The following is a 24006-nucleotide window of genomic DNA, read 5'->3' on the forward strand; positions in this document are numbered from 1 at the left end:
ATAGGAATGTACACGAGTGACTCAAATGTATATGTAGCTCTCATATACTGTTTATCTTGGGTATATCTATCATAATATAGATATCAAAGTGCTGTAAAAAGTCCTGAAAAAAATGTGATTTGATAAATACTTGTAAATTTAAACTACTTTAGCAAACATGCATTAATTTGAAATTCTTCAACTAGGTCACTGTACTTCAATCTTCTTAACATAAATATCTGATAATCAATGTTGCAGCACAGCTGTTTCATATATTATTTCTCACTTGTAACAAAGAAAAAAGAACATGTAACTCTAAAATTATTACTTTTTAGGTCTTTTTCTGTCAGTTTTTGGTGTTTTTTCAGATGTTTTCTTCTCACTCTTTTCCTTCTTTTTCTTTGGTTTTTTCTCTTTCTCCTCTTTTACATCCGAATCAGTCTTTGCTTCCATAGTAGAGTCACCATCTATACTAAATTCACCTGCTACTGATGGAATCATTTCACTGACACTACTTGTTACAGTTTCTGCTTTTTCACTTTTCTTCTTTTTTGACCTTGGAGTTTTTTCTCCTTTTTCGCCTTTTTCTTTCCTTGGGGTATATTTTCGCTTCTTCTTTTGTTTTTTACCATCAGGTGTCTCTGATTCAGGGTTATCTAGATCTCCTAACGTTGCTGGCAATTCAGGTGGCTGCAGAACTCTAGGAATAGCTGAATTCCCCGATTTCTGAGCTTTTGCTATTGCTTCAGCGATAATTTTATTCGCTTTTTCTTGCTGCAGACTAGAGTTTTCAGCACTATTTTCGTTGTTTGTTTGAGGGACAGTGTTCTGTATGAGTAAAGGAGTATTGCCAGGGCCGGCCTGACTGGGTTTTATCAACAACTGTTGACCAGGTTGGGTGCTGCCATTCAATACTGGCTGAGGTAGTGAGGTCAAGGTCGGGACTTGGGTAGGGTGTACGGTCTGTGACTGAGACAGAAGTGGCTGTTGCTGCTGTTGTGAAGGGTTAGGCATTCTCTGACCGGGCTGTTGCTGAAAGTAAATTAAGGAAAATCATTATATCATCTAAATACACATATCTAAATAAAGCATAAAACAATGATTCATCTAAGAAATGAAGATACTTATTCATCTACCATTATACATCCTCCCTCTACCTGCAAATAAAAGCCACAGACACTGCGTTTTGCAATAAGGGCCCTTAATTTTGCTAAATACAGGGAAGGGGTGTTTATGGAGGGTTATAAAGGGAGGGGTGTATTTACACGGGAACAGTCATGAGTATTATGGAAATTACTACCACTTCTTAACCATTCACTGATGATACAATATATCAGCAAAATAAACAAACATTTCACACAAAATTTCTGCTCGTTACTTAATATTGCTGAATTTCAAAATAATGCTCATCATCATGTGCCTCGACCAGCACAGTCAAACTTTACAAATGAAGATCATGAAGATCACCTATCTATTTCATTGTCATTTCTATAATAGAAAATTAATGAAATTAGTCTATCTTGCAGTGCAATATCTCTTTATCACTACTTCCCTTTATAAAATATATACATAAAATTTCACCCCCTTGACACATTCATAACAGATGGATGCACTATGATATTTAATCAATATACCATAGTTTCATAGAAAAAGCTGAAGAATAGTTGTTTTTTATTCATTAGGCTATGGATTCAATGCAATGTCAAAACCGGAATTTTCCAACAGAGATATAACGGCAAATAAGTATAACAAAAACTGCAAAAATTCTAGATTATATAACTTATACTAGAGACCGTTCTGCAGCCATTCCGTTGGTGAATTTGGAAAACTGAGCATATGATCAACCAATCAGTGACTGGAGATTTAAGTCAGGTCTCCTAATCTGAACCAAAACTGAAATATGTATTACATGGTGACTATCATCCCAACCTCAGGGAATCAAAAACTAGTTGTACATACTTTCTTCATTTATTTTAGTAACTGATGAAAGAAAATTTTATGTTAAATCAATTGCAGTTGAAGTACTTTCAAAATTGTGTCATGTTTGTGCTGTGTCTGCTTCCAGAGTTTCTAGCCAGTGCCGGAGTCTTAGTGATTGATACCGAAAATCTCTATCAAACTGAGGCCTCCTTTGGACTTGAAACGAATATTAGGACCCTATAGGGATTGACAAATAGAAGCAAGAGCTTTGTAAGACTTATGGTGTGTGTGTGTGTGCGTGTTTGTAATGAAGTAGGGCAGTAGGATACGAGGTATAATTTTCAAGGGAAATGGGTATCTTGATGTCTGCAAACTTTTACAATCTGTGAAAAAGTAGCTTACAGAATGCAAAAGATGAACAAATGTTTTCTTTAGCTAAATAACTTTTCTTTTATACTTTGCCATTTAACGTTAAACAAGAGCTGTCTCCATAGGATGACACATGCCCCCGATGGCACTTTAAATGAATAGTTATGGCCGATGTTCGAGTTTAGGACCTTTGACCTACGGAGCTGGGTCTTGCGCGCGACACGTCCTCTTACTGTGTCACACATTTATGTGTAGTTATTTTAAAATCCATGCATGAATGACAAAGATATGGACCGGACACGCCCATCAATGCACTATCATGAAAAATGACCTTTAACATCTAAGTGTGACCTTGACCTTTGAGCTACGGACCTGGGTCTTGCGCATGACACGTCGTCTTACTGTGGTACACATTCATGCCAAGTTATTTGAAAATCCATCCATCGATGACAAAGATATGGACCGGACACGCCCATCAATGCACTATCCCTTAATGTCTGTGACCTTGACCTTTGAGGTACAGACCTGGGTCTTGCGCGCAACACGTCATCTTACTGTGGTATACATTCATGCCAAGTTATTTGAAAATCCATCCATCGATGACAAAGATATGGACCGGACACGCCCATCAATGCACTATCCTTTAACGTCTAAGTGTGACCTTGACCTTTGAGCTACGGACCTGGGTCTTGCGCGCGACACGTCGTCTTACTGTGGTACACATTCATGCCAAGTTATTTGAAAATCCATCCATCGATGACAAAGATATGGACCGGACACGCCCATCAATGCACTATCCTTTAACATCTTAGTGTGACCTTGACCTTTGAGCTACGGACCTGGGTCTTGCGCGCGACACATTGTCGTACTGTGGTACACATTCATGCCAAGTTATTTGAAAATCCATCCATCAATGACAAACATATGGACCGGACACGAAAATTGCGGACAGACTGACAGACAGACGGTTCAAAAACTATATGCCTCCCTTCGGGGGCATAAAAATCATTTATTTTTTCTTAATTCTTCTGAAGATTTTTATTCATGAATCTTTCTGTGGAAGGGATTTCATTTCATCACAATTCTAAAGAAATTAAGTCCCCAGACTGTGTTGTGGTGGGTGGGGGGAGCGATTGAGGCCGAAATCAACCCTACCCCAAACAAGAGCACCGCCTTGCGGGTGCTGACGCTCATCTGATTTTTTTTGTGTAATAGAAATATTGTCCTACCCATGATTTTCTAAGTCTAAAAAGGGCCATCATTCTTGCAAAAAGCAGGATAGAGTTATGTTTCTTGATGTTCAGTGTCCACTTATGATGGTGAAAAACTGTTGCAAGTTTTAAAGCAATAGCTTTGATAGTTTATGAGAAAAGTTGACTTAAACATAATACTCAACCAAGAAAATGATTTTCTAAGACCAAAAGGGGCAATAATTATTGCAAAAAGCCGGATGGAGTTATGTTGCTTGCTGTACAGGGTCAGCTTATGATGGTCAACAAGTGTTGCAAGTTTCAAAGCAATAGCTTTGATAGTTTAAGAGAAAAAGTTGACCTAAACATAAAACTTAACCAAGAAATCTGATATTTTCTAAGTCCAAAAGGGGCCATAAATCTTGCAAAAAGCAGGATGGAGTTATGTTTCTTGCTGTACAGGGTCAACTTATGATGGTGAACAAGTGTTGCAAGTTTTAAAGCAATAGCTTTGATAGTTTAGGATAAAAGCTGACCTAACCATAAAACTTAACCAAAAAAACTGAGTTTCTAAGTCCAAAAGGGGCAATAAATCTTGCAAAAAGCAAGATGGAGTTATGTTTCTTGATGTACAGGGTCTGCTTATGATGGTGAACAAGTATTCCAAGTTTCAAAGCAATAGCTTTGATAGTTTAGGAGAAAAGTTGACCTAAACATAAAACTTAACCAAGAAATCTGATATTTTCTAAGTACAAAAGGGGCCATAAATCTTGCAAAAAGCAAGATGGAGTTATGTTTCTTGATGTACAGGGTCTGCTTATGATGGTGAACAAGTATTCCAAGTTTCAAAGCAATAGCTTTGATAGTTTAGGAGAAAAGTTGACCTAAACATAAAACTTAACCAAGAAATCTGATATTTTCTAAGTACAAAAGGGGCCATAAATCTTGCAAAAAGCAAGATGGAGTTATGTTTCTTGCTATACAGGGTCAGCTAATGATGGTGAACAAGTACTCCAAGTTTCAAAGCAATAGCTTTGATAGTTTAGGAGAAAAGCTGACCTAAACATAAAACTTAACCAGGCAACGCCGACGCAGACGCCGACGCCGACGCCGACAACCGCTCAAGTGATGACAATAACTCATCATTTTTTTTCAAAAAATCAGATGAGCTAAAAAGCACATCTGTCTGGCAATGAATCCATCCCATAAACCACAAAACCTATATTTTCTGACTAATGAAATGCAAAACATCTGCCTCGATTTCCTAACTAAAGTATAAAATAGACTAAACCTGAATCAATAAGTTCTCTTTTTACCCAGAACAATTACTAAATTGCTAGAATAAATGTTATTTGACAGCCTAAAAACTACTCTCAATTTAACCAATAATCTGCATTGTAAATTCTTTGGGGAATTCTCCATCAAGCTCAATCTAGTTCTGTTTTAAAAATAAATATCTGTATAAAAGACAATCCTTAAAACCCAGCTATTTTCCAATAACGCTTGAATAATTACACTAAAAACATCAATACTCTGCCAGCTTTTAATTTCTATAGCTTTCTCATAACAGACATTTTTCTGATGGAACATGAAAACTACTACATGCAATGCATTCAAATTGTACACTGATCCAGTAACTTCAGAGCAAAAAAAAAATCATTACAGAAAGTGTCTCGAGGGTGTTTTACAATTCAATATTCTTTTACAACAAAACTGATAGTACTTGTGTGAAAAACCAGCACCAATTTGCATAACATATTGTGTTTCTGACAAGAAATATTGAAATCCATGTAAAGTACTGACAGAAAACTCTAGATACCTGACTTCCAAGAAAAGATATCTTTACATTCATGTGGATAGATCCAGTGGCATTAATTAACATTTTTTTTTAATGAGATATGCTTAACATAATCCAACAAAAACCACAAAGAACATCTGGTATCAGTCATACAAAATTACACATCTGGTAGAAATACACATATTCCAGTAGAACAAACCACACAATAAATTATCAACTTCATTTTTATATACAAAATGTACACAACTTTTACATAATGTAGTAAAGCCTAGATTAATCCTGTATGACCAGGAAATAAACTGCTATGTAACTCAACACAAAACACTCGAATTTTTGTATTTCCTTTTCAAAATAACAAAAAGACTTTTAAAACTTCTATTAATGACACTTGTGTAAGACCTTAATCATAAAATATCACAGTTTGCGATCTTTTTCACATCTCTGCCACTATTTAATCCCCACACTATCTAACAATGTATCCTCGTACATCTGTCATGTGCAAACTATCTTTGTTCGCCAGAGTCATAATTATATTGATTATTAAAATGTTACAAGATATATCAAAATAGCTTCCATTTGCCTTTGAGACGTGTGCAGTTTACGTGTACTGCCATAAAAAAATACGCTGCTATTGGTTTTTTGTAAAATCGGAATCATTAGATCTAGGAAAAGCAATAAACAAATTCTATCTCAGTAATTTCTATGGAGATTCATTTTCCTAACAGGCTGAATACAAGTGCTGTGGGAGATAATACTATTTAATGGTAAAGAAAATGTATAATGAATGACTTGCAAGGTTCTATGTTTACGATCAAAATGATTTTTCTAACAGAATATATGATCAAAGTTCATTTTTCATAAAAGATAATTTATTATATAATTTTTCCTTATAAGTAGTTTTGCAGTCCTTACAAAATTGTATTTTTTACAAAAATATGTTGGGCGGTGTTGGGGGGGGGGTACAATGACTACAGATAGTCTGTGTGTTATGCTCTATCTGCCAAGCTAGTCATTCAGACACATCTTTACTGGCCAAAATTATTTTTTTTTACAGCTTCTGATGGTGGCTGAGACACCAGGTACCCTTCTGTACATTGACACAGGTTCTTGCAGGCAACAGATTAGAACAATCACCCTTCTGCAAGCCGGCAGGATGGCTTCTTCAAATGAAAGAATTCTACACCTTAAGCAAGGTTTTGAACCCAGTGTCCAGTGCCAAGTGAATATAGTATGTTAATATTCGGCTATTTCACAATTATAAAATGGCTACTATTCAAAACGGCCACATTACAATTCAAAAGGTCATAAAAAATAGACCATTTTCTTATATTTTGTTCTGGATTCTGTTTTCCGGTGCTTAAACATCGCAATTTTAAGAAGAAATGTGCTAGTTTTACACAATAAAGAAAAGGCTAGATGTGGTTAGGAGGAGGGAAGTGGGTGGGGTATTAATACAACAGACAGAGATGTTCTTTACTCATGCTACCATTCTACATACGGACAGGCTGGTGGTTTGTGGAATAGGCTGACAGCAGGTAATGCAAGGATACTATGAAGCCTAGTAAAATTCAACAATGTTCCTCTGACACTGGAAAAAAAAAGTTAATCTAACCATCTGACTCATGTCACAATGAACATCTGCCTCAACCGGAGGTTCTGACTCGTAGGTTAAAACTTAACCAAAACTTGACTACTAGCTTTGTACTCTCCCAATCATTTAATTCAGATACTCCTAAACTGTGTCAGAGCTAGCAAACTGGGGTGTTATTTTCATTCAACAATTTAAATGCTTGCCCTTAAGGTAATAAGACTTGAAATCCCAATAGGCAATAACTGTTTGATTACATATTCTCTATATGTGATTTAAGCATCATCTACTTGTTATGAAAAGCCTTGCGCTTGTTTAGCTATAACGACTGAAGACTACCAAAATAGCAAACAAGAATTTGAACAACTGGTTGTCATAATGGGTTCATTACCTTTAATTATAATAATGTTAAAAACCAGAAATGACTTTCCTTACAATGAGCTAGAAGTTTTAAATGTGTCAAGTTTGTAGATCCTTGAAAACTGTTTTATCACGGAAATTTCAATGGAAAATAATCAACTTGATAAAGAATTTTTATACAGATGCATAAGTAAATATTTATATATTTATATGTTGGGTTTAGAGTACAAGAAGATCAAATGGTGACTTTTCCAGCTATCTGTGACTGTTGTGGTGTCCTTTCATGCAAAGCTCAGACTAGGCAGGCACCTGGCTTGTGAACCACCAACCTTCCACAAGGCAAATGGGTGACTTCCTCACATGAAGAATTCTACACCCAGAGAGGTCTCAAACCCACATGGGTGAGGGGCAAGTGAAGTTAATGACCATAACCACTCGGGCAAGGAGGCCCCTCTGTTTAGCAATGACAAGCAGACAAAATATGCACACACATACAAAATATATATTATAATGGTCTTAATTTTCCTTTAAATAATTATGACTTGTGAAGTTGTCTCCCTTTTTTAACACTTCCTGTAAATAGGAAATAATTTCAATTCAGGGAAATTATGTAAGATTCACAGGGAAGTTTATTACTCAAGTACATGTACTTCAAATCAGATACACATCTCAATCTGTAACATAATACTTGATAATGTATAGATAACACTGTATATACACCAAAAAACTCTTCTACTTCAAAACAGCAGCAGAATTCATCAAGCTAAGAACAAGAGCTGCCCATAAGACAGTTCCACAACTTTCAAATGGAACAGGGGGCATAACTAATTAACTTGACAAGACTAACTTAACTCGGTTATACTGTTAAATTTATTAAAAGTTTAATTTTCAATATAGCAATGATAACAACTTCCACCAAACCAAATTTTCTAAGTCAAACATTGGCAATAGTTTGAATTAATTTCTAACAAAAGTTCTTTCCTTTATAATTATTTTGCAAGTGTGTTTGTTAAAAATGATGTCTTGTGTAACGTTTCAAGATAAATACCTGCTGTTACTAATAATCAGCTTGTTTTTAAAGTGATTGTCACTGGAGCTAACCATTCACAATGGGATAATCAACCCTGGGCTGTAAAATCATAACTGGGAAATTTTCATGGCATTTTCAAGGAAAAGGGGAACTTTTCTTCTGTAAAGAATTCCAGACAGGATTTAGTATTTTGACACAAATTTTGAAGAATTTTTGCCAACAATTAATCACCATTTACAATAAATAAACATACCTGTATTATAAAAATCTTCTGTTGATTGTTCGGGTTGCCCGGACCTGCCTGAACCAACCGGACCATCTGACCAGGTTGTACGACCTGCGGTCTTTGATGAACAATCTGTGGCCCCGTAAGTCCCTGCTGACCCATTTGTGAACCATTCTGACTTATCTGCACCAATTGTGGAATCTGCTGAACAACCTGAGGCCCTGGCTGAGGTATCTGGGTATTGGACTGTGGCTGCATCTGGGAAATAGGCTGAGGTGCAACTTGGGTACCAGGCTGAGCCATCTGGCTTGCCGGTATATTGCTTGCACTGCTCATCTGAGGAAGTGGCGCAACAACTTGAGAAGTCTGCTAACATAATTAAGAAATTATAAGATGAAAGAGCTAACAAGGCTTGTATGTTTACTTCAGCCAGTAGCCGGGCAATTTTTCTACAAAATTGGGGTAAAACAAGAGAAATAATACTGTTACCAGGGTTCCCTTGAACACATAAAATACAGAACTTGTACATAATTCCCAACCTGTATCTTAATTCTTACTTTTCGTAAACCATACCATTTCAAGTACTAGTTTTCCAATGAGCTTAATCTTAAAGTTAAGATATTATCTTAAAAAAGTTCGACAGATAAACATTTACTTGACCCGCCATCTTCAAATATTAAATATTTACACGCACAGTGCTTAAAATTTAGTATTTTCAGTAACTGTAAGTACTTACCACTGTAGACTGAGCTTGTTTTGGGCTGGGCAATGGCTGAGAGGCCACTTGTCCGCCAGGTGACTGGAACACCTGCTGTGGACTGGGTCTCGGAGACTGCTGCATCTGCTGTGACTTCAACATCTGTACCTTCTCCTGCAAGTCCAAAATCTTCTGCTGAGTCTGCGGGGTCTGAGGCATGCTGTATAGCTGCTGAATTTGTTGGTTCAAGCCCTGGATATCCATGTTACCACTTGAAGGTGAGTTAACTGAACTACAGGGCGAAACAACCTTTTTCACTGGACTACACTGACTTTGGTTTGGTATGCTGTTAGTGTTCGTATTCACCGTTACATTCATACTTGAATTTGGTCCATTTGTCTGACTTACATTCTGGGATGGCATTTGGTTTATGTTCTGATTAAACTGACTAAAGTTTTGTTTGTCGTTCATATCCCCACTGGGCTGAAACATGTTTGAATTACTTGGTTGCTGCTGTGGGTGATTTGGTGAGGGCTCCATTGAGTTGAAGCCTCCCTGATGAGATGAGGTAGATCCAGTTGGGGAGAGCATCCCGGGGGTCACTGAGGGGGAGGGAGGTGGTGGGGTCGGACGAGGGGATAGCATTGGCACATTCGCTCTTGGCTGAGACATCGTATTCATGTTGTTAATATTATTAAATGGCAGTCGTTGCTGAACATTTGGCAGGGTTGGACTAGTTTGAGGAAATCTTAACATATTCTGTTGCTGCTGAGGAGTGTTTACACAATTATCTGTCATACTTTGTTGCTGCATCTGCTGTGGATACTGAAACTGCTGCTGCTGTTGCTGCTGCTGCTGCTGTTGCTGGGGGAACTGCTGACTTGCCTGCTGCTGATGCATATACTGCTGTGGTTGTTGCACTCTCATTGGATCACTGGGTATGTTTGATTGTGACATATTCATATTGTTAAAACTCTGATTACCATGTTGATACATCTGCTGCGACATTGCCATAGAATTCGGTTGACTAGCATTCACACCAGGCATTCTATTCATACCAGAAGAGGCCATTCTCTGCATATATATAGCCTGATTTTGTCCTGGTTGGGCACCAGAGAAGGGCACTTGCATACGCATCCCTTGCATATTAGAGCTGGACTGGTGCTGTGGAAGATACTGCTGCTGCTGCTGCTGTTTTGGCTGCTGCTGCTGCTGCTGTTGTTGAGGATTAAACATTTGTGAATTTTGGTTCCATCCTTGCATCTGGGCCATCTTCATCTGCTGCTGCTGTGCTGGGTTAGGAAGCCGGGGTCCAGCTTGGCCAGCACTTCCTGCATTGAACTGATACATAACCTGACCCTGGTGCATCATGCCAGAGGGAGGACTTCCAAACTGGTTTCTATGGGTCGGTGACATCATCGGGTTCTGGTTCAAATGTCCCTGCTTCTGACTAGGGGTTGATACCATATTCTGATTATAAACTTGCTGCTGGTTATTGAATTGATTAAAATTTTGCTGGCTGAACTGCTGAGCCTGTGGTTGCTGGGTCTGAAACTGCATACTGCCATACCCAGCTCCTTGTTGCTGCGGCTGCTGCTGCATGCCCCCCATGTTGTAACCCGGATGGGGAATCCCAGGCTGCATCATGCCTTGGGGTAACTGGGCTGAGTTTTGTGGCAGCATTCCAGGCATCTGTGGTTGCTGAGGTACATTTGGAACAGGTTCATCTGTAAGAGAAGCAGCATACTTTGCGTAACAATTTATTTATTTATTTGGGTTTTATGGCGCACCAACACAGTATAGGTTACATGGCGCCAAACAGGACTAGAAATTTTGGTTTCACATCTCATTTACATCAAAATAAAAACATGAGGTATGGAATCAAAATTTCCACACCTGCTGGAATCACAGAGTTACAGCAAAACCAAGTCTTAAGACCCAATTAGTCGCCTCTTACGATCACGCAAGGGTAAAGCAGTGGTTCCAATTCTTTTAATACACAGATCGTCCCAGAACCACATGGGGCTTGAGTAACAACCTAGGGACTGGGAGCATATCTGTCGAAATCAAAAAGGGACATAATGCAAGGTGTCAGATCATCAGAGTAAATAAATGTATGAAGTATCAATCCAGTCCAACAAGTAGTTACTGAGATACGGTACTAGTTTACAATAAGTAATTCAAGAAGGGCTGTCAGAGGACAGCATCTACACTATTCAGAGGCTTGTCACTAAAAATGTTAAAATAATGAACACACTGGGGTGTAAAATTCCACTCGCCCCTCGCACTGGCGAGTTAAAGTCAGGTTAGGATGAGTGGACCTCGCTGTATACTCGACCGATTGGGCAAGTGCTTTTTATTTTGTAACTTTACCAAAATTCAACAAAAAATGTTCTGAATTACCTCGCAAAAAATTATAACAATTTTTGAGCCTGTAGACGCTTTAAAATTCAATTGTCAGTTGCACAATGATAATGTTTCACAAGTGCGCAACAGACTGTGATTATTATTATTATTGATGCAATTATTACAGTAAAAACATGCACCATAAGGCAGTCAAGATAAAACATATTTTATCCAAGTTGATGTTATTATCATCACTGTTTTTATTTTCCCATACTTTGTCAAAGCACGACTTCAACATCCAAACAAACAATTATCTGTAGTTTACTTGGAAAGCAACTGGGTGGTGGAGACAACAAAAAACGGTAAAAGGACAAATGGAAAACAAGAGCTGTCTCCGTAGGATGACACATGCCCCCGATGGCACTTTGAATGAATAGTTATGGCCGATGTTAGAGTTTAGGACCTTTGACCTACGGAGCTGGGTCTTGCGCACAACACATCGTCTTACTGTGTCACACATTCATGCATAGTTATTTTAAAATCCATGCATGAATGACAAAGATATGGACCGGTCATGCCCATCAATGCACTATCATGAAAAATGATCTTTAAGGTCTAAGTGTGACCTTGACCTTTGCGTTACGGACCTGGGTCTTATGTGTGACACGTCGTCTTATTGTGGTACACATTCATGCCAAGTTATTTGAAAATCCATCTATCGATGACAAAGATATGGACCGGACACGCCCATCAATGCACTATCCTTTAACGTCTAAGTGTGACCTTGACCTTTCAGCTACGGACCTGGGTCTTGCGCACTGCACATCGTCTTACTGTGGTACACATTCATGCTAAGTTATTTGAAAATCCATCCATCGATGACAAATATATGGACCGGACACTCCCATCAATGCACTATCCTTTAACGTCTAAGTGTGACCTTGACCTTTGAGCTACGGACCTGGGTCTTGCGCACTGCACGTCGTCTTACTGTGGTACACATTCATGCCAAGTTATTTGAAAATCCATCCATCGATGACAAAGATATGGACCGGACACGAAAATTGCGGACAGACCGACAGACAGACAGACGGACGGTTCAAAAACTATATGCCTCCCTTCGGGGGCATAAAAGAAAGGAAATTCAAACAATAGAATAACGATTTAAACTAGAAATGTGTCCATGGGACACAGATGCCCCCACTACATGACAAAGGACACAGCTATTCAACTTTGGGAAAACAATACGTGCAACAAAACATTAAAATGACAATTTTTTCCTAGGTCAGGGGCCATAACTCCTACAATACTGAATGAATCCGGACGCGAAACCCCAGGTGCACAACTACACACGCTGACCAACATTCCAGTAAACTTTGGTGACTCTAGGTCAAATACTTTTGCAGCTACGCGTGACACAACATTAAAATGACCAATTTTTAACTAAGTCTGGGGCCACTCCTACACGACTGAATGAATCCGGATGCGAAAACCCAGGTGCACAACTGCACATGCTGACCAACATTCCTGTAAACTTTGGTGACTCTAGGTCAAATACTTTTTGAGCTACGTGCAACACAACATTAAAATGACCAATTTTTTACTAAGTCAGGGGCCATAACTCCTACACGACTGAATGAATCTGGAAGCGAAACCCCAGTGCACAACTACACATGCTGACCAACATTCCTGTAAAGTTTTGTGACTCTACGTCCAATACTTTTGGAGCTAGGCACGACACAACACTAAAATGACCAATTTTTACGAAGTCAGGAGCCATAACTCCTACAGGACTGAATGAATCCGGACATGAAACCCCAGGTGCACAACTACACATGCTGACCAACATTCCTGTAAAGTTTTGTGACTCTACATCAAATACTTTTGGAGCTAGGCGCGACACAATATTCTCGGAAGGACGGAAGGACGGACAAGGGCAAATCTATATGCCTCCCCAAAAGTGGGGGCATAAAAAACGTAAAAAAAAGCAATGAAAAACCTTAAAGAAGTTTGTTATCGACTTTTGCGAGGAAAAGCGTCTGACTGATCAAGATTTTGTTACGTTTGTCACCCTTTATTAACGACCCATGAATGTTAATTCATAGTGTGTTTAGGTACGAATCATTTAAATGGTTTCGTTCCTCAGTTGTTTCGTACATACCAATGAATAACACAGTATAACAGGGGGCAAAATGGAAAGTGTACCAAAACAATTTAGGATGAAATATTTTGTAATCAAGTATCTGGATGATTTATAAGCGATCACGACATTTTGATTCACAAAGTATTAAAAAATTTACAATTAACGGGGAAAAATTCACAATTTGAGAAAAACGAAGCTAATTTTCACAATTTTTCTGGTACCAGACCCATTCACAATTTCTGGAAAACATTAATGGATTTATCCAAAATTACCTGAAATTCAACAAGAGCTGTCCTAAGACAGCCAATGCTCGACTATTCAAATTATTGTCACAGAAGCAGGAAAATATTACCCTAAATGTTTAAATATCTATAGAGTTTCAATCCAGTATCTGCATTAGTTTTGGAGATACTTTAACCAGAATTTTCTAAATCTAAAAGGAGGCATAAATTGCCCAAAATACATGTCAGAGTTATGGGACTTGACCCAGTGAGGTTGGTAATTGATCTAGAACAAGAGCACCGCCTTGCGGGTGCTGACGCTCATCTGATTTTTTTTTGTATAATAGAAATATTGTCCTACCCATGATTTTCTAAGTCCAAAAGGGGCAATAATTATTGCAAAAAGCAGGATGGAGTTATGTTGCTTGCTGTACAGGGTCAGCTTATGATGGTGAACAAGAGTTGCAAGTTTTAAAGCAATAGCTTTGATAGTTTAAGAGAACAAGAGCTCTTCGAACACGAAATGCCCCCCTTGATGCATTCAGTAATTGCACAAGGAACAGAAATTATATGCTCACTGTAAACACAAATTCCATTTCGGAACACAAAACTATGCTTGTGGTTCAAATTTGAAGGCTGTAGCTTGAGAAATGTGAAAGTACAGGTCACTAGGTCAAAATCAAGGTCAAATTTTATTTTGGAACAAAAAGCTATGCATGTGGTCCAAATTTGAAGCCTGTACCTTCAAAAATGTGAAAGTAGGTCACTAGGTCAATAACAAGATCAAAGTTTTTTTCAGTACACAAACCTATGCATGTGATCCAAATTTGAAGGCTGTAGGTACAGAAATGTGAAAGTAGGTCACTAGGTCAAGATCAAGGTCAACTCATATCAAGGTTCATCTTGCCACTCAAAACTATACATGTGGTCCAAATATGAATGATGTAAGTTATGGACATGAAGATTCTAAGTTTTCCCTGTATAAGTCTATATGAACCATATGACCTCTGGGGCGGGGCCAAATTTGACCCGAGAGGGATAACTTGAACAAACTTGGTAGAGAACCACTAAATGATGCTACATTACAAATTACCAAAGCCATAGTCTTTGTGGTTTGGACAAGAAGATTTTCAAAGTTTTTCCCTATATAAGTACATGTAAACCATGTGACCCCCACGGCGGAGCCATATCTGACCCTAGGGGAATAATTTGAATAATCTTAGTAGAGGACCACTAGATGATGTCATATACAAAATATCAAAGCCCTAGGCCCTGTGGTTTTGGACAAGAGGTTTTTCAAAGTTTTTTCCTATACAAGTCTAAACCATGTGACCCTAGGGGTGGGGCCATATTTGACCCCAGGGAAATAATCTGAACAATCTTGGTAGAGGACCACTAGATTTTGCTACATACCAAATATCAAAGCTCTAGGCCCTATGGTTTTGGACAAGAAGATCAGAAACCATTTCACTGTTCCTGGCCAATGTAACCTTGACCTTTGACCTAATGACCTCAAAATCAATAGGGGTCATCTGCTGGTCATGGCCAACCTAACTATCAATTTTCCTGACACTAGGCCCAAGCGTTCTTGAGTTATTGCCTGGAAACCATTTTACTGTTCCTGGTCACTGTGACCTCGACCTTTGACATACTGACCTCAAAATCAATAGGGGTCATCTGCTGGTCATTAACAACCTCCCTATCAACTTTCGTGACCCTAGGCCTAAGCGTTCTTGAGTTCTCATCCGGAAACCGTTTTACTGTTCAGGGTCACTGTGACCTTGACCTTTAACATACTGACCTCAAAATCAATAGGGGTCATCTGCTGGTCATTACCAACCTCCCTATCAACTTTCATGATCCTAGGCCCAAGTGTTCTTGAGTTATCATCCGGAAACCGTTTTACTATTCAGGGTCACTGTGACCTTGACCTTTGACATACAGACCTCAAAATCAATAGGGGTCATCTGCTGGTGATGACCAACCTCCCTATCAACTTTCATGATCCTAGGCCCAAGCGTTCTTGAGTTATAATCAGAAAAGGATTGGTCTACATTTCGACCGACCGACCGACCGACATCTGCAAAACAATATACCCCTCCTTTTTCAAAGGGGGGCATAAAAAGTTGACCTAAACATAAAACTTAACCAAGAAATCTGATATTTTCTAAGTCCAAAAGGGGCCATAAATCTTGCAAAAAGCAGGTTGGAGTTATGTTTCTTGCTGTACAGGGTCAGCTTATGATGGTCAACAAGTGTTGCAAGTTTTAAAGGAATAGCTTTGACAGTTTAGGATAAAAGCTGACCTAAACATAAAACTTAACCAAGAAAACTGATTTTCTAAGTCCAAAAGGGGCAATAATTCTTGCAAAAAGCAAGATGGAGTTATGTTTATTGATGTCGAGGTCTGCTTATGATGGTGAACAAGTATTCCAAGTTTCAAAGCAATAGCTTTGATAGTTTAGGAGAAAAGTTGACCTAAACATAAAACTTAACCAAGAAATCTGATATTTTCTAAGTACAAAAGGGGCCATAAATCTTGCAAAAAGCAAGATGGAGTTATGTTTCTTGCTATACAGGGTCAGCTTATGATGGTGAACAAGTATTCCAAGTTTCAAAGCAATAGGTTTGATAGTTTAGGAGAAAAGCTGACCTAAACATAAAACTTAACCAGGCAACGCCAACGCAGACGCAGACGTCGACAACCGCTCAAGTGATGACAATAACTCATCATTTTTTTTCAAAAAATCAGATGAGCTAAAAAGAAAAAATAAGTTTCAAATATATATATATATTAGGGGTCATAACTCCTACACGACTGAATGAATCCAGATGCGAAACCTCAGGTGCACAACTACACATTTTGACCAACATTCCTGTATAGTTTTGTGACTCTAGGTCAAATACTTTTGGAGCTAGGCGCGACACAACACAGGGTTCCCACACTTTTTCGTCTATGAAAATTAAGGACTTTTCCAGGACCTTGTTGCAATTTTCAAGGACCTCTGTACGACATATCGGGTTGTACGTCCCCGTCAATTTTTCTAGATTCAGTGTAAAAATATAAGAACAAGAGGGCCATGATGGCCCGATATTGCTTAAAAATTTCTACTTAATAAATACAGGCTCTGTAATTTTTATTTTTTTTTTTTCATTTTGTTTCCTTACTGCCCTCAACTGCTCAAGCTTTTGTTTCTCAAGGAAACTATGAATCATTTACTTGTCTAGCATGTTGTGAAGAATTAATCAACTCCTTCATAATAACTACACCTCTGGTGCCACCTACATTATTTATATAATCTTTGATACACTTCTAGCAATTAAATTATTTTCAGTCAAGTTGATGTTTGATCACTGAATTCAAGCTTGTCACTAATCACTACTTTCACAATTGTTCTCGAAAAATAATCGGAATTTCACAGGGCTTCTTAAAAATCGACATAAAAATGACCGATAGCCTAAAATTACTATTTAAAACTTCAAGCATAGCTACCTATATAGGCTCATCAACCACAAAAACATCGGTATTTTCGAAAAAGGAAATTAAAATGACATCCATGTCCGCCATTTTGAATCATGAATTACTTCCCGGGATAATTCCTGGTATTTTCCCTTACCTTTACCGTTCTCTCGCCAAATTCCCGGTATTTTCACGGACGGGAGTCAATTTTTGAAATTCACGGACTTTTCCCGTTTTCCTGGATAGCGTGGGAACCCTGACAACACTAAAATGACCAATTTTTACGAAGTCAGGGGCCATAACTCCTACATGACTGAATGAATCCGGACGCGAAACCCCAGGTGCACAACTACACATGCTGACCAACATTCCTGTAAAGTTTTGTGACTCTATGTCAAATATTTTTGGAGCTTGGCACGACAAAACATTCTCGGAAGGACGGACGCACAGACGGACAAGAGCAAATCTATATGCCCCCACCACTCATGGGGGGGGGGGGGCACAAAAACAGGCTGTCTAGCATACCCCGACAAAAAATTAGGGCTAATTTTAGGGCAATTTGTACAAAAAAATAGGGCTAAAATTAGGAATTTGGTACAATTTTAAGGAAATTTTAGGGCTAAATTTAGGAATTTTCAAATCAAAATATGGACTTTAAAGACCATGTAATGTGCTTACCTTATGTGATTGACATAAAAGTAACTCAGAAATAGTGCTTTATTTAAAGAAAAGACGTCTCCTAGCTTTCCACTGTTTTGAACTGTGCTAAATTGTTTTTTTCTGAATTAGAAGAACTTTTAAACAACATTTACAACATTTTCTCTTTTTGATCATTGCAAAAAAGTTAAAAAATTAGGAATCTTTGTGAAAAAATAGGGCCTTTTTAGGAATTTCCTTTGATTTTTTAAAAAAAATAGGAATTTTAGCCAAATTGAAAAAAAATAGGAAAAAGTAGGAATTTTAGGGACGCTAGACAGCCTGCAAAAAGAAACGAGCTGTCCATAAGACAGCCAAGCTCGACTATTCGGAATATTGTCCCAGAAGCAGGAAAATATTACCCAAAAAGGTTGACCCAGTGAGGTTGGTAATTGATCTAGAAAAAGAAAATGTAAGTTTCAAATCTATATGCCTTTTACTAATAGCTGTATGTACTTGCACGCTAAACTTTAACCAGGATTTTCTAAGTCCAAAAGGGGGCATAATTTGCCAAAAATACATGTCAAGAGTTATGGGACTTGACCCAGTGAGGTTGGTAATTGACCTAGAAAAAGAAAAAATAAGTTTCAAATCTATATGCCTTTTAGTAATAGCTGTATGTACTTGCACGCAAAACTTTAACCAGGATTTTCTAAGTCCAAAAGGGGGCATAATTTGGCCAAAATGAAGGTCAGAGTTATGGGACTTGATGCTATCAACTAGTTTTATAACCCCGAAGACACATGTGAAGTTTCAAGTCAATATCTGCATTAGTTTTGGAGATAGTGACTTGCATGTAAAACTTGAACCAGAATTTTCTATGTCAAAAAGGAGGCATAATTTTCTCAAAATACATGTCAGAGTTATGGGACTTGACCCAGTGAAGTTGGTAATTGATCTAGAAAAAGAAGTTTCAAATCTATATGCCTTTTTGTATTAGCTGTATGTACTAGCACGCAAAACTTTAACCAGAATTTTCTAAGTCCAAAAGGGGGCATAATTTGGCCAAAATGCAGGTCAGAGTTATGGGAATTGCTGCTATCAACTAGTTTTATAACCCCGAAGACACATGTGAAGTTTCAAGTCAATATCTGCATTAGTTTTGGAGATAGTAACTTGCATTTAACCAGAATTTTCTAAGTCCAAAAGGGGGCATAATTTGCTCAAAATACCTGTCAGAGTTATGGGACTTGACCCAGTGAGGTTGTTAATTGACCTAGAAAAAGAAAAAATAAGTTTCAAAGCTATATGCCTTTACATGATAGCTGTATGTACTTGCATGCAAAAACTTAACCAAGGTGTGAAGCCGACGCCGACACCAGGGTGAGTCGAACAGTCGAGCTAAAAATAAGTTTCAAATCTATATGCCTTTTAGTAATAGCTGTATGTACTTGCACGCAAAACTTTAACCAGGATTTTCTAAGTCCAAAAGGGGACATAATTTGGCCAAAATGCAGGTCAGAGTTATGGGACTTGATGCTATCAACTAGTTTTATAACCCCGAAGACACATGTGAAGTTTCAAGTCAATATCTGCATTAGTTTTGGAGATAGTAACTTGCATGTAAAACTTTAACCAGAATTGTCTATGTCCAAAAGGGGGCATAATTTGCTCAAAATACATGTCAGAGTTATGGGACTTGACCCAGTGAGGTTGGTAATTGACCTAGAAAAAGAAAAATAAGTTTCAAAGCTATATGCCTTTACATGATAGCTGTATGTACTTGCATGCAAAAACTTAACCAAGGTGTGACGCCGACGCCAGGGTGAGTTGAACAGTCGAGCTAAAAACAAGTTTCAAATCTATATGCCTTTTAATAATAGCTGTATGTACGTGCACGCAAAACTTTAACCAGGATTTTCTAAGTCCAAAAGGGGGCATAATTTGGCCAAAATGAAGGTCAGAGTTATGGGACTAGTTTTATAACCCCGAAGACACAATGCAATTCTTAGTAATTCAAGGGCAATAACTCAAGAGAGACCTGGACTATCTGGCCTGGACCTTACCCAGTTATGATGACCATAATTTTCAATATACAACAGAAATATTCTTCACAATTACAAATCAGCTACTTCAAAATACCAAACTGGAACTATCACTGGAGAGTTTAATGACTCCACTGTGGATGATATCAAGCAATAGTTTGTGTGTCAAATGTATTTAGAAATAACAGGGTCAGAGCTAATTAGTGTATCAAAATATTAACAATGTATAAAAGGGACATAATTCATGGAATATGTCTACAAGAACAATCAATTTTTATATGCAGTTTACAAAGCTAAAGTAACATACTTGTCCCACTTGCTAACTCTTCCAGAAATCCTGGATCTGAATCAAATAAGCCTCCTAAATTGTCGGCCATTCTTTTGTTGCAGTTGTCTCACTCTACTGGTACAAAGCCATGCTTTCAGCATATAATGACAGGACACTGCTACAACTGTCCTGAAATAAGCAGGTTACGTTAGTCTGATTAATTATGGTAAGATACAACTAAAAACTAATTCCTGACAATAGTCTACAATAACATTACAGCTGTAGAGATTTGGATAATATTATTAAGGTAATGCACCCATAATGACAACCTGCATTTTCCATTCCCAGGGTTTTCCCGGACGCAGGTTTTCTGCGTCCCCGACGCGCTTTTACTGCTTTAAACTCGCATTTTTTAGTGCCTCTGCGTCCACTGGACCCGCAAAATCGGTCACGAAACTCCTTTGCACTGAAGCCTCCTTTGCGCAGATACCCATGTAAAATGCGCAGTTTTTTACCACCGGGACCATCCCCGAATCTAGGGTGCTCATTATACACAGGAACAGACGATTTTTCCAACTTCAAAACAAGTTGTGTTACCGATGTTCGCCATGTTGGTAAAGGGAAACTACTCTCCACGCTGTCACCGCTAAAATCTAAGATTGCCGTTATGTTCCGTAAAAGATCGAATGGTTTATTTTTCTATTAAACAAAATTAATTTCATATAAATTTAAAGTATTTTGACAAAAAAATATTAATAAATCACAAAAATTATGATACTAATTAAGAATCGAGTATTATCTTTAACCGATATCAAACTGTGAACAACATAATTGACACGAGGTGACACGTTAATTGCCGATAATTACTGGCTATTTGATCATATAACAAAAAGACTATCACACCTTTTGTTATCGGTCTGAATTGAGAAGCTCATGCCATTCTGAAAGATACCATTCCGAAATATTGAATCAGCTGCTTTCTAAATTAAAAAGATACAAGTTCATTCGGTTTTAGGGTAAATTTTTATAGTAATAATGTCCATTTTCAAGATCAACAATTTGTGGATCCCCAAAAATTATTAGGGACCCTTAAATTAGCAGCCATGGGTAATAAGTAAGTAAGTAAGTAAGTAAATTTTATTATAGTGACATCGTGTTATGTACAATACCAATACATATAAATTTACAATTTACAACACCCGGCCACGTTGGGCCTATAAGTCACTTTAAATTTTAAAGTTTCGAAAATCAGTGTACATGATGATAAATACCAGTAGATAATTTAACATGTGAAAAAGTGGAAATTTATCAACAGGAAAAATTGCATTATGTCATTATGTGATAAATGTTTTAATAGTATTCACAACTATATAGCTACTCAATATGTTCATTTATTTAAGTAGTAATCTAATTTCAAATAAATGTCTGTTTCTTAAGTACTTAAAATGATCTTGCTAACATATCTGCCATCTTAAATAAAAGATTCGAAATATTTGAAACACAAGAATGTTTACATGTACATATTCCATATATACAAATTCTGAAAACTAGATTAAACATAGTAACAAGTTGCTAAACATATTCACTAGTTAAATAGTTCATTTTTTGTTTTCTATTAGTTTCTATAAAGATACAATCTCCGTCTATTCATACTTTCAACTAAGAATTTTGAAACATAAACATAATGATTTTGTACTACATAAGTAAGCTTTCCTAAGTCTGACAAGTTATCGAAATTTCTGGAAAGTTGAATTCCGAATTCCCAAATGATTATACCTTTTTGGGTTTTTGCTGTTTTAAGATAGTTTTGCTATTTTTATGTATATTTAGGTAAATTATAATACTGTTGAACAATTACTGAAATGTAATTCATTAATATTTCACACAAAAATACATTTATGTAGATTTTGGTAATTTGCAAATTGTCCCAATTAAGACAAATTCCGAGAGTATTTTCCCAATTCCACCGGTGTCGGTGGCATTCCCAAATTGATGAAAAAAAGGCCTGATAGTATAATCTATACTAAGCCAGGGACATAAAACGGCACCCATAAAACATTTTTAACAAGATTTCTCTAAAAACTGAAAACAAAAATCTGAGGAAATAAGCAAGGTCTGTGTACGAACAGGAAAATTATTAGCAACTTAAAAATTAGAATATTTCACAAAAGTAAAAGCATTTTTGAAACCAACAGAACAACTCAACAACAAAGAAAAATAATGATTTCATCTTGTTCACTCAAGCGGAACGGGTTCCCTTACGGAGTCAAACTTCTTGGCCCAATCAAAACATTGAAAATTGTGTTTGTTTCCATCCGAAACACGTGCAACTCACGTTGAATGGTGAATATAATAAATATAAAGTCAAACTGCACAGTTCTTTTGAATAAATCAACATCCAATGGCCGTATTTTTCAATATGCAAAATGTGCATTATGCAAAAAGTGTGATTTGATCGCCATTTCGGTCGATTTTTTGGACAAAATTATCAAAACAGAAGCTCAATCAAAACTGGGTGAAACTCCAATAGACTCGGTAATTTGTGTCATACAAACGCAGTACAATGTCCCTTTCTTCTTTTTACAACAATTTATGAAAGAAAATAAAAAGTTTTACCTGTTAAATAAGTTAAATAATTTGGTAATTTTCAAAGAATGACTTTGTAGATCACACCGCTAATTCTCAACATCATGTATCGACAATTACCGCATTTGAAAGCGCGTTTCTAATTGGCTGACACAAAGACGCCGCTGTAGAGTAAAATGCATGGTTATATAAATCAAACAGATAATTTATGAACCTTTGGTGTTAAAGTTAATTCTGAAATGATCGTTTGCAATATTATATCCGAAAAAATTAAACAATTAGTGGAAACAATTAAATATTTCAATGAATTGTCAAGATGCAGGCGAAGTATTTCATCCAATCAGAGTGTGTTTTACAAAAAACAATTTTTATTGAATATTTCTGTGCTGATCATGCACTCTGGCCAATCAGAGTCGGGGTCATGAACAAATGCCCGTATGTAATTACTAAATTGAGAGCGGTGTTACTAAAAATATCTAAACCATAACTGAGATCTAAACAACAACAACAAAGTGAACAAAGACTTTTTCCCTTTTAATGTTCACTTTTTAAAGTTGTAATAAATAGACATTGCAACTGTAAGATGTGTTTCAGCTGTGATGGCTGTTCAACATGTTATTTTTACAGGATTTTCTGGGAATTCCATTACACAAAGTCGGTATTTTTCGGATTTCCCCTGTTACTAAGCAAAGATAGTAGGTCATTCCAGACGGATCCCGGATGTGAGCAGAGCACGTGTAACTGCGGCTACCTTCGTTGCTCGCAAGTAGTAAAACCGAAAGGTTTATGTTACTCAGGGTTGCCACTTATCTTGAAAAGTCAGGGGAAAATGATTTTTTTTCAAGGTCAGACAGTGAATTGTCAGGGAAATCTTGATAATGCTAGTCAGTGAAAAATGAAAAAAGAAATTCTGGGTCGATGTTTAAAATGTTCAGTGGCTATGGCAGTCTTCAAGCAGTATTTATAAATATTTCCAAACACATTTTGGTGTAATTTTGTACAAACCTAATTTAAATGTTGTTTTGTTAACTTAGACATTTTCAAGACTGAAATGCCTCCAGAGCAAAGGGTGGAAATGCACGGCTGTTAGGGAGGAGGAGGCCGAAAAAAATATGGTGGTAGATCTACTGGTCAGTGAAAAGTA

General features: G+C 37.3%; 1 protein-coding gene across 6 annotated transcripts in view; it reads right to left on the reverse strand.

Annotated features, from left to right (window-relative positions):
• The window catches only part of LOC123549900 (chromodomain-helicase-DNA-binding protein 8-like), a 75270-nt gene extending 52292 nt beyond the window's left edge, over positions 1-22978 (reverse strand). For 3 of the 6 annotated variants that reach the window (XM_053546487.1, XM_053546488.1, XM_053546484.1), the window contains exons 1-5: positions 22893-22978; positions 20316-20465; positions 9197-10884; positions 8488-8829; positions 308-1011 (exon numbers count right to left, since the gene is read on the reverse strand). In XM_053546487.1, the coding sequence (XP_053402462.1) occupies positions 308-1011; positions 8488-8829; positions 9197-10884; positions 20316-20385 (2804 nt within the window). In that variant the 5' untranslated portion in view covers positions 20386-20465; positions 22893-22978. Of the gene's footprint in view, positions 1-307; positions 1012-5277; positions 5726-8487; positions 8830-9196; positions 10885-20315; positions 20466-22892 lie in introns of those variants that run through there. The other 3 variants (XM_053546486.1, XM_053546485.1, XM_053546489.1) reach the window with 3 other exon arrangements.
• Between the last annotated feature and the right edge of the window lie 1028 nt (positions 22979-24006).

Source organism: Mercenaria mercenaria, chromosome 6 (assembly GCF_021730395.1).
Source record: "Mercenaria mercenaria strain notata chromosome 6, MADL_Memer_1, whole genome shotgun sequence".
NCBI lineage: Eukaryota > Metazoa > Mollusca > Bivalvia > Venerida > Veneridae > Mercenaria > Mercenaria mercenaria.